This window comes from Capricornis sumatraensis, chromosome 5, assembly GCF_032405125.1.
Source record: "Capricornis sumatraensis isolate serow.1 chromosome 5, serow.2, whole genome shotgun sequence".
Taxonomy (NCBI): domain Eukaryota; kingdom Metazoa; phylum Chordata; class Mammalia; order Artiodactyla; family Bovidae; genus Capricornis; species Capricornis sumatraensis.
Window position 1 is genome coordinate 89,978,713 of NC_091073.1, and position 12,070 is coordinate 89,990,782.

At 35.7% G+C, this 12,070-nt stretch overlaps 1 protein-coding gene across 1 annotated transcript in view; it reads left to right on the forward strand.

Annotated features, from left to right (window-relative positions):
* Window positions 1-11,664, forward strand: part of KCND2 (potassium voltage-gated channel subfamily D member 2) — a 549,283-nt gene extending 537,619 nt beyond the window's left edge. Inside the window, exons 3-6 of the mRNA XM_068973099.1 lie at window positions 4,114-4,209; window positions 5,570-5,662; window positions 9,134-9,381; window positions 11,487-11,664. Of these exons, the coding sequence (XP_068829200.1) occupies window positions 4,114-4,209; window positions 5,570-5,662; window positions 9,134-9,381; window positions 11,487-11,664 (615 nt within the window). The remainder of the gene's footprint in view (window positions 1-4,113; window positions 4,210-5,569; window positions 5,663-9,133; window positions 9,382-11,486) is intronic.
* The last annotated feature ends 406 nt before the right edge of the window (window positions 11,665-12,070 follow it).

Consider the following 12,070-nt stretch of genomic DNA (forward strand, 5'->3'; position numbering starts at 1 on the left):
GTATTTAAAAAGAACACTAAATTGCAAAGTATATTTTATGAATTTTTTTATCTTTAAAGTTTCTCTATATTCTAAGTTTCTGCCATAATGAGTGAATTTTACATACTGTAACTACTAGAATAATTGGTTTAATAAAGTCAAATATTATAACTTAAAATGACAAGTTCAGTAAATAGTCTGTGACCAATAAACTGAACATAGTTATTTAAGAAAGAAAGATGAATATGGAACTAAATAAATCACCAAGGGATATTTTCCATTTTCCTTCCCAAGAAATGTCTTAAAAAATAATAAACATTTATTAAGCTAAAATAACTTAGATTTATCTGAAACTGGGTGATTTGACAAATATCAAAGTTATACAGAAATAACCAGCTAAATTCAGTCAAGTAAGATGTCCATTCAGTAAAAAGTAGCAGTCAAGCTGAATAATAAATAATATAACAAAATGTTTTTGAGGCCAAAAATTTTTATATGTAATCCCACTGCCAGCACCAAGCTCAAGCGAAAACTTAAACAAAATAAAAATATGTATACAAAAAATACTGTACTCAAAGTTTTAACCACTTTGTGGAGGCTTTACGTAAAAAATGAGAATCTTGCATACCTGCACTTGCCCTTTTCGATTATAATAACAAATGTTCAGTATCTCAAGAGAAATCTTCTGCTACACACACACACACACACACACACCAGGAGAGAATGACAGAATACGAAGAGACACTTAATCTCTTTTCTTACTCTCTTCAGATTTCTGAATCTTACTGTCCCAAGTCCTGCATTCTCAGTGAAACCTTCCCTTAGGAGTCATTTCTCTCTTTCTCCCAAATCTTATGTCACTTGCTATCTCTAGTCTCCATTTGACAATTCTGTTTGACTCCGTTTTTTTTAATTAGTTTAATTTTTATTGATGGATAATTGCTTTACAAAATTTTGGTTGTTTTCTGTCAGACCTCAACATGAATCAGCCATAGGTATACACATATCCCCTCCCATTTGAACTTCCCTCCCATCTCTCTCCCCATCCCGCCCCTCTAGGTTGATACAGAGCCCCTATTTGAGTTTCCTTAGCCAAACAGCAAATTCCTTCTGGCTATCTATGTTACATATGGCAGTATACGTTTCCATGTTACTCTTTCCATACATCTCACTTTATTTTTGACTTTTATCTTTTCATGAATAGTATCTTCCTAGCCAAAGTTTAATATGTCTTGAGAGCAGGTATCATGTCTTGCATTGTGATGTCTTATACTTATTTCCATTTATCAATCTACTATTTCTGGTCTTCTGGTTGAAGGCTAGCATTCAACAGACATTTAGCATTGTGCTCCACAAGACCGAGTAAACCAATTAACTTGTAGTATTGTATGTAGTAAATCAAAAGAAAAGTCGTGAATGAAACCGGTTCTTTTTCTAATACAGTACCTGACTTAGCAAAATGGCTATTCTGTCACTAAAACTCAACTATTTCTTTTTCCCTCAACTTAGAACTACTTCTGCAGAAGTGGTTTCTGTAACATGTAGGTTTTCTATTATGGAAAATATGTTATTTTCCTTTGTCGAGGGTATCTTTGAGTGGTGTGCATGTCTCATTTATGAAAGAAAGTAATACTTCCTAATACTGAGGCTAAATGCTTGGAGGATGACATAGGTGAGACTAGTAACTATGATATAGGTAATATAATTACATGCAGTGGTTGCAAAAGAAAGGGTGGGGGAGAGGAAGGTCAAGGGACGAAGGGAAGCAAAAAAGGCATTGAATGTTCCAGGAGACCAGTGAGATTTTAGGATTGATGTTTCAACCATAACCCCTTTCTGGAAACCTAATGTATATTTCTATTACTTATTTCTGAATTATAACATCAATTCTAAATCATTTCCAAGTGTGCTTGTCACTTCCTGTTTTACTGTCTGTCCTGAAATCCTGGCTACACAGCACAGCTTTTCAAATTAAACATTTTCTACTTTCCAATTTCATTCTCGAGCATTGTCTCAGTATTTTGAGTCATCTAAACACTATCGTGCCAACAAACAGTGAAATTTGTCTAGTTTTCTCATCACTTATAAAATGATCTTTGTACAGAGTATTATTTTAACCTGGAATTGGCACACAGGAAGAAGAAATTCACAGAGGAAGAGAGAAGGGGTGAGGTTGAAGCCAGATGCTATCTTAACGCTATTTTGATAGCTTCGAGCATTTCGGTATTACTGTCAAATTCTGTGGGTGTTGGTAAAAAGGCACCTTGGTACCACTTTGGAGGGAAGTTTGGTAAAATCTAGCAAACGAAACACATGCACACATACCCAGGAATAATTCTACTTCTCGAAATTGCAGATCAGCTCATCATGATGTTCCAAGAAGGCAGCATTGCTGGTAGTAGCGAAAAAAAAAAATGCCTTGAAAATTCATTGTGATTGGCTTGCTACCTAAAGGATGCTTCATTCCTGCTGTGGTATATTATACAATCATAAATAAATGAGGTGGCTCTATATGTGGAGATATGGCAGGAATCCAACCTGTACTAAACGAAAACAGTTGCGTGCAGAAGGCTGTGTGGCAAATCAACCCAAATGAATAAAAATGTATGGGTGCATACTTATGAATATATATATATTTTTTGTTTTTTTAACTTTTATTTGGCTAGTATCTTTCTGGTAAAAGTCTCTAGAAATTTTGCCAACAGTTTACTCTGAAGGGCAGGAGTAGGTAAGCCCAGAGAGACTTCTGTTTTTCACATACTTTTGTAGTGTCAAAGTCTGTATCATACGGACATATTCATTTTCCATTTTAAAAATCTAGATCATTAAAATCGTTTTGTTAAGAAGAAGACTCCAGGATTAGAGACTGAGATAGTCTCCCTCTGGTTGTTTAGGAAAAGCAAAGGAGCCATTGTAGGGTAATTGTACAAATTATTACCCAGGTCTTTCCAGTCGCTTCCTGAATACACTTGCTAGACATGTTTCTTATGGACAGAACCGTCACCAAAATAGTGCTCCCCAGGAAGCAAAAAACAGACCCTTACCATGAAAGTCTGGGACATATATAGAACAGCAGATTTAAAGTAGAATGGACTATCAAAGTCCAACCAGTAAACAAAGATAAATTAGAGGACTTTTTTAAAGAGAGCCCTTGTTGTTCAGTAAAGGGGCTTCATTGGCCAATTGAATAAAAATAATTGCAAAAACAAAATTTGAAATTCAAGGATGCAGATTCAACTGAATAGTCTTTTTTTTTTTTAAAAAAAAAAAAAGAGGGACTGAAGGAAGGAAGGAGAGAGGGCGGGAGGAAGGTAAGAAACAGAGAGGAGAAGGGAGGGAAGGAGTGGGGAAGAGAGGAAGAAAGAGAAGAACAGCAGTAGGTTCCTGGAACTTAATTACTAAATTTAAAAAGAACATTAGTTTAAATGAAAAGAAGTTGGCAGCTAGTTTGCTGGGTCTTCATTTCACTAAGTTACTCAGATTGGGATAAGTGAAAATATAAGTAAGAGTGCTATTTTTCTTGGTGCAATTGTCCAGAAACAACACTAAAATAACTTGAAATTGAAGTGCAAGTCCCTCAGTCATGTCTGACTCTTTGCAACCTCATGCACTGTCCATGGAATTCTCCAGGCCAGAATAGTGGGGTGGGTAGCCTTTCCCTTCTCCAGGAGATCTTCCCAACCCAGGGATAAAACCTGGGTCTCCCATATTGTGAGCAGATTCTTTTCCAGCTGAGCCACACGGGAAGCCCAAGAATACTGGAGTGGGTATCCTATCCCTTCTGTAGGGGAACTTCCCAACCCAGGGATTGAACCAGGGTCTTCTGCATTGCAAGCGGATTCTTTACCAACTGAGCTATCAGGGAAGCCCTGAAATAACTTAATCTTACTGTAAAACCTTAATTACCTAAATTCTTACCTCTAAACTCCAAAATAAGTCATCAGTCTCAGCGATAAATGTTAGCTAAAATCAAACACTCAAATATTGAAAGTTTATTTTTCAGTAGTTAATGTGAAAAGTTGCTATGCCTTTTTAAATATGTGTGCTGACAACAGGATTATATAAGCGTGCTATCAGTGTTTTAAGAAAATCAATCATAGATCTTAGGAGGATATTGTTTTTTTGCTCCTATAGAAAGCTAGACTGGCCAGGATCCGGGCAGCCAAAAGTGGAAGTGCAAATGCTTACATGCAGAGCAAACGGAACGGCTTACTCAGTAACCAACTGCAGGTATAGTCAAGAATTTCTCTTCTTTTAATGTTCAACTTATTGGTGCAATATTGATTTAGTTCTACTTAACCATGTAATTTTATTATGAATAATTATGAAAATGGCTCTGAAACAACAAAAGTGTCATTTGTTCATGTAACCTCACCCTGTACCATCTTATTGGCTATAGGCTAGAAGCTGGGATATGTCATACTTCCAGTGAGTCATAATTCCCATTCATGATCGGGCAGTATTTGGCACTATCTCCTGTACACGTGGGGAAAATTCTCAACAGTTCAAATACCTAGGTTTTTTTATTTCAAACTTAGGTGTGTTCCTTAAAGTTCATTTGGGTGTCAATAGGAGGGGTGATGTGATATCCTGTTTTACAGTAAGTCCCCTACATACCAACAAGCTCCATTCTGAGAGTGCACTCATAAGTCCAATGTGTTCGTAAGTCCAACAGGGTTAGCCTGGATACCCAACTAACACAATCGCCTGTATAGTACTGTACTTTAATAGGTTCATAATCCTTTACACAAATTAAAAAAAATAAAAATAAAGAAAACATTTTTAATCTTACAGTATAGCTAGCACCTTGAAAAGGTATACTGTACTACAGTAGTACAGTACCACAGCTGTCTCAAGGGACTGCATTGAGTGAACAGGCAAGAGTTTTGACTGGAGGAGGGAAAGGCATGGGAGATGTTAGAGCTAAAGAATCATCAGTAATAGGAGTTGGAAGGCAAGCTGCAATTTCACTCACACCTGTATTTGATGGCACAAGTTCTGGTTCCTTGTTGGAACCAGATGTACATTTGAATCTTTGAAAGTTCACAACTTGAAAGTTTGTATATAAGCAACTTACTGTACTTCTTATTGAAGAGGGAACATCATTCAGTGTTATAAAAGTCACATAGTATGAAATGTAATTTGAGAAACTTAATTTTCACCTTAAAACTTTCTTTTAATATTTAGGATTCCAATCATCATTACTTGCATAATAGCTTTTGTGTAGGTGAGCATGATGTGGTTTCAGGATTATGTAAGTACTAGGTTAAAAATTATTATCCAACAATAATGGCTCTCAGACTTTCAAAGGTAGCTGGGAGATGAATGAGTAAAAGAGAATTACATTTTCAATTCAGGGAGGCAAGTCTAAAAGCCGAGACCACTAATTTGATGAAAATGTAAATGATGATTATCAAACTCAAAAGGAACTCTACATTTGATCCTTTTCAGTTTAAAAAAGAAAGTAAAAATAAAATACTGCCATTTAATCTCAGAAAATAGGCCAGATCTCTCAGTAGAAATATGTAGCTGAGATTCTCACTGTTTGCAAATAAAAGAGAAAGCCCTTCTGTCTTCTCTCTGTTAACAGTCCTCCGAGGATGAGCAGGCCTTTGTTAGCAAATCTGGCTCCAGCTTTGAAACCCAGCACCACCACCTGCTTCACTGCCTAGAAAAAACCACGGTAAGGAAAAGGCAGGACTGCCTGCCTCTGCAACTCAGACAGAAATCCCATTGGTTTCTGTGAATATTTAAGGTTTCCAAGTGTGATTTCACTGTCTGCATTACTGCAAAACATACTAAGCGTTCCCCTCCAAAAAAATCCACAATAATTGAAATTACTTTGAAAGGCTCTAGTGACATTTCAACATAGAAAGTATTTTATAGACTTATTTAAAATGTTATTAACTTTAGGCTAAAATATCAGTTGAATGTAGATAGAAACTTGTGTTCCAATAGCTGACTGCAAGTTCTATAAAATATCTTTTCCTGCTTCTTAAAATGCTGATTAAACAGAAAAAAATAATGAAGTTTAAGTGTTCCTGACATCTGGGCAAAGGGAATAGCAATAACAAAATAGAGAATAACTGAAAATAAACGTTTCTTTCATTCACAGGTATAATGAACAAATAAACAATAAAAACTATCTATTCTCTTAAGAAAAATGACACATTTAATTACTGGTATACCCTTAGGGCCTGAGGATTGAGTCTGCAGTTCTTCCCTTATAAGCTCCCAGTTGGACCTCCTCTTTAACAAAGGCATCTGTTTCTTAGATAGGTTGTCAAAAGGGATCACAGTCTGTGACCACAGAGCAGAATAAAATTTTCACTGTATTTGAATCAAGTCTGCTTGTCCACTCACCAGAGACACATACTTGTAGTCAATTCTGACATATTGTTCATCCATTTATTTATTTACCTCTATAGTCTTTCAACCAATATGTATTTCTTGCCTATAATGTATCAGACAGTCAGCCAGACCCAAGATACACCATGAAGTCAGGTATGACCTCTGGCCTACTTGAGCCTCCAGGTTTGGGACAAAATATGAATGTTACTGCAGAAAGACAATAAGCAAGGAAAGAAACAATGAGGCCCCAGTGGACTAGGGGCTAAGAAGGTGCAGCCAGAGGGTACAGAATCAGGCAAGGCTTCCTGGAGAAAACTGACTTGAGACCCACAGGACGATTATGAGTTAGTTAAACAAAGAGATGAAGGGGTTAAAAGTAGGTGTAAGTACCTGGAGAAGACTGGAACTTGGCCTCAGAAGAAGGAAAGGAAATTGAGGGTTGTCAGAAAGAAAGAGGGTACTACAGCACAAGTATTATCAAGTCCAAGTTCACTCTGCTGACTATATGACAGGCCTATAAATGGGAGACAAGGTGTTGAGGCAAGAAATAACAACTTTATTCAGAAAGTCGGCAGACCAAGAAGATGGCTGACTAATGTCTCAAAATAACCATCTTATAAAGTCTGAATGCCAGGTTCTTTTATAAAACAGAGTGGAAGGAGATGAGGAAGTAAAATAAAAAGGCTATTAATCTTGCAAATATCTCATGGAATGGTCAGCTTTGGAGAGGGTATATGTTAATTTCTTCCTTCCTGTACCAGATGGACAGGGTCAGGATGTCTCCCTCAACAAAAACACATTGGTTTAACATTCAGGCAGAGGAGCAGCGTTCCCCAAGTCAGGCCATTATGTATAGACAGTATCCTTTTGTAAACAAAAACAACAGGAAGCAAAGGTTAAAGAAGTAGATCCAACATGGAGTCAGATTTTGACCTTTCTTATAACACAAGGGAGGAACAGAGGAAGTCAGTGGGCAGATAACCTTGGGTTTTGGAGGCATGTAAAGAATTTTGATCTTTATCTCATAATAAATGGAAAAATATTTGAAGGTTTTAAACAAGTGGTTACTGATTATATTAGTATCTTAAATTTGTATATTAGGATAACTTTGAAAGTTAAATGACAACATTAATCAAATTTATTTATCCCTACCATTTTTTAAATTTTTATTTTCATTTTTTGACTATTTTACCTTTTGTGAAAGTGTTAGTTGCTCAGTCACGTCCAACACTTTGTGACCCCATGAACTTGCTTTGCAGGCAGATTCTTTACCATCACAGCCACCAGGGAAGCTTTTTAGGGCTATTTTAATCATAAATTATATAATACTAAATTATTATTAACACTAAACTGAATTACTAATATAGTTTAAATGAAGCTACCTACTCCAGAATATGTGGTAACCTGTCACAGAATGGCTTCTTCCCTTCCAATCACTGATGAGATAAATTAGAATGTCATGCCTTATAACTTGTATATTGTGTGTGAAATGTGCATGTAAGAGAAGAAAACAGATTGTGAGCAATCTGTTCCTTTGTAAGCAATAGTTTTTTTCTATAAAAATTAATATTTAACATGAAATTCTGTCTTCGATGATCTTATTATCCTCTGGACTTTAAATAGAATGTTAAATTTCATTTACTGCAAAATGCTTATCTTAGCAAAGAAATGGCAAAATGAATAACTAAAGCAATCTATTTCCTATTAGCCAGCAATTTCCTTCCATTGTTTTACTAATATTTTTGGATGAGAGATGGTTAAGTGAAATTTGGCATGAGCAAAACCTTCCATTGTAAGACTATTCCCACCCACACAAAGAAAAAAAAATAATAGTAGTTGAAAACATTCTTAGTAGTTCAAACTAAAAATGTTTTATCTTATTTCTGAGGTAAAAGTCTTCCATACACAATTTATGAGCCAATTCTTTATTATATATTTTAAAATTAAATTTTACACTGTTTCTGTATGATGTCCTATGTGAAATTATGTCCATCACTGTTGACTTCTGGGTTATAAGAACATAGGTACAGATCATGGGTCCAGCCAGTAATATATTACAAAGATAAGAATGAGACCTCAAAAGTTCAGTGTTAACCAGTTCTAGGTCAAATATAAAGTAATACATTTTGATAAATATATTTTACTTAATAAGTCATATTTTTCTACACACTGGGAATTTTAGAGGAGCATCTAAAGAAATGGGAAATGTCTTAGTTATCTTATTTTTCTGATTAAAAAATATTTTCAATCCCATGTGAAAATATTTGCTAATATATAACAGACAATCTAACTTGGAACATTCTATTAAAATAGTCTCTTTATCATAACTTCAGTCTGTCAATTTGTTTAAAAAATAACATACATGTAAATTTGCACATTCCTTATGGGTATTATCTATACTCATTTTTGAGGATTTTAATATTTAGTTTATAACTTCCAGATTGTATGTTTAAATTAGTAAATGATATTTCAAATAAAGTTAGTCTATGATGAATGCTAAATCAGCCGTGTATATCAATCTCAGATTCTAACTGGAGAGATATTATTTTCTTACAAACGACAACAAGAAGTTTTGCTATTCTAATTATTATGAAAATGGTTTTTCTTTTACACATTAGATAGTCTAAATGTACTGTGGGTATATTTGAGTTCTAAAAAGAAAGCTATTCAAATCTTTTTTTTTTTTTAAGGTAAACTGTGATAATATTGTAAGTCAACTATACTTCACTAAAAATAATAAAGTTTTTTAAAAGTTAAACTGTGTTTCTGTGCTTTCTCCACATTTCTTACCACTACAAAATAGAATCACGAATTTGTGGATGAACAAGTCTTTGAAGAAAGCTGCATGGAAGTTGCAACAGTTAATCGTCCTTCAAGTCACAGTCCCTCTCTTTCTTCACAACAAGGAATCACCAGCACTTGCTGTTCCAGACGACACAAAAAAACCTTCCGCATCCCAAATGCCAATGTATCAGGAAGCCACCGAGGGAGTGTGCAAGAACTCAGCACGATTCAGATTAGATGTGTGGAGAGAACCCCACTATCTAACAGGTACCTGAGATTAATTTGTGTGCGTCCACACACCTGTGCTGTTTTTCAGAGCACATCTGCACCAGCTGTCATGCTGTTACTTTTATGGCATCTAAACCCTAGCTCCTTGGGCTTATTTTATTTTTTTAATATAAATTTATTTATTTTGATTGGAGGCTAATTACTTTACAATATTGTATTGGTTTTGCCATACATCAACATGAATCCGCCACAGGTATACACATGTTCCCCATCCTGAACCCCCCACCCTCCTCCCTCCCCGTACCATCCCTCTGGGTCGTCCCAGTTCACCAGCCCCAAACATCCAATATCATGCATCGAACCTGGACTGGCGATTTGTTTGAGATCAAACTGATCTGAAACAGTAGGAAAATCGATCTATTGTAATATTCATGAAGTGGCAAAGGTAGTAGCTAAATCAGTACTAAAAGAGTAGAAAGAAGATAAGAAGGTCAGGCATTCACAAATATATTTCTACCCTTCAACCTCACAACTTTTTCTTAAGCAGATACCTCTCCACTTAGGAGTCCGCTAAGTAAACATGAATGACCTGAAATTGTAGGCAACACAACCACAAGTGACAAATTAACATTGATATGATTGAAAGGTATTCAGTACACGCCAACATATATCAACATAGTCGTTGTCACAGTGAAAAATAAAACTATGCCAGAAGGATCTTTTGAATCAGTATACAGTTTTGATCATGAAGGTATTTTGGATCTCAACAAACACAAAAACCAATATGATATCAAAAAAAAGGTAAGTGAACGTTCAAATTGTTTACCTCTGGTGAGTTTATGGACAATTTAAGTGAATTTTTCTATTGGCATTTTCCCTTTGCTTCTCTTTATGTGCCACTTGTTTTGACTATAATGATGCATGTGTAATAATAAGTAGTACCTTTCAACCAGGTAAATCATTAAGAATATCGATTTCTGCCCAAATGATTTTCCTTTGCTCTTCGAATTAAAAAGTTTACAATCCATCAATTCAGTGCAATTTCTTTGTTGACATCCAACCATCTTTGGAAAGTCTAGACAAGATTCTGAATTCAGGCTCTGTCGATTTTATGTAATCAGATTGTTTCTGAGATCAGAATGTTAAATGTTGGAGCAATGAAGATTTCTGTCTCTAAGATAGTGTACCTGTATGTTGCTTTACATTTATTCCAAAACAAGGTAGGAAATGGAGGAGTGTTCAGAAAAAAAAAAAAAAAATCTTGGGACACAAAGATCTTAATTAAGTTCCCTATGAAAAAGAATAGTTTAAAGCTCGTATGTCTGTACTCCTTATCCCTTTCCCTTCCCCCCTCCACCCCCACCTCCTCACACAGAGTATATAACTCATGCAAGAATAGCACTGGGGAAAACTTTTAAGTATTGATAATGACTAACTTGAGTTCTTAACGTTTGCTGTCACTAAGTTGAGAGCTTTAAGGGCATCCTGTATCCCAAAGAGACAAGATAGTAAAATGACTCTGTGGACAAAAGAATTAAGATATATCCACAGGGTATGTCCTCTTCATTATTATTGTTGTTTAATCACCATGTCATATCTAACTGTTTTGCAACCCCACAGACTATAGCCCACCAGGTTCCTCTGTCCATGAGATTTTCCAGGCCCGAATACTGGAGTGGGTTACCATTTCCTTCTCCAGAGGATCTTCCCAAACCAGGGATCAAACCCACATCTCCTGCCAGGAGGATTCTTCACCACTAGTACCACCTGGGAAGCCCATCCCTTTCATTATGGTATCTCAAACTTCTCAGAGATCCTATCTTAAAGAAAACTCTTTTACTTTGCTCAGCCTAGGTTTTCTAAAACTCACCTGATCCTCTCTTTTACATTCTCAAAGCAGGAAACACTTTGAGAAACACTAATTGAACCACACTGAGCTGGCTTTTAGACATTTATTTGATGTTAATGCCCTAATGTTCATGTTAATTTATCTTAAGCTTTGGTGTTTCATTTTTCTTAATTATGGTGATTGTTTTTAACCTTTTAAAATGTTACTGATAAACATGAAAACATGTATTCTTTAGTTGTAAGATAAAAAATTTAAGTAAACAACCTTCTTTCTTAAATCTTTTCTTCCTCATCAGCCGATCCAGTTTAAATGCCAAAATGGAAGAGTGTGTTAAACTAAACTGTGAACAACCTTATGTGACTACAGCAATAATAAGCATCCCAACACCTCCAGTCACCACCCCCGAAGGAGATGACAGGCCAGAGTCTCCTGAGTACTCAGGAGGCAATATCGTCAGAGTGTCTGCTCTGTAAGACAATTGGAATCAGGTTCAAGAGAATTTGAGCACTGGCTGTGGAAAGAGTCCCAGTGTGGAAGAAAGAAGAGATAACAAACACTCTGCAGATGAAAATGACAAAGCGAGGAGGTTGGTAATGAAACAAACACAAAGCTTTCAAACTTGTGGATGGAAATAAAACCACCAAATGGCATTTCTGGATAGAGTTTGACCTGTTATACAGAGAAATAAAATAGTCTGTGGCCCTTTGACTTTGTGAATGAGCACAAATGAAATGCCGCCTATTGATGCTTCTTATGACCAGAACTCTTTTTTAAATAAAATAAATCTTTGAACATAATGTTCCAGTTGAATGCAAAACAAAAAATATGGAAAACATTTTGATAAAAATTTTTCCTGTTAAAACCATGAACATTGGCGAT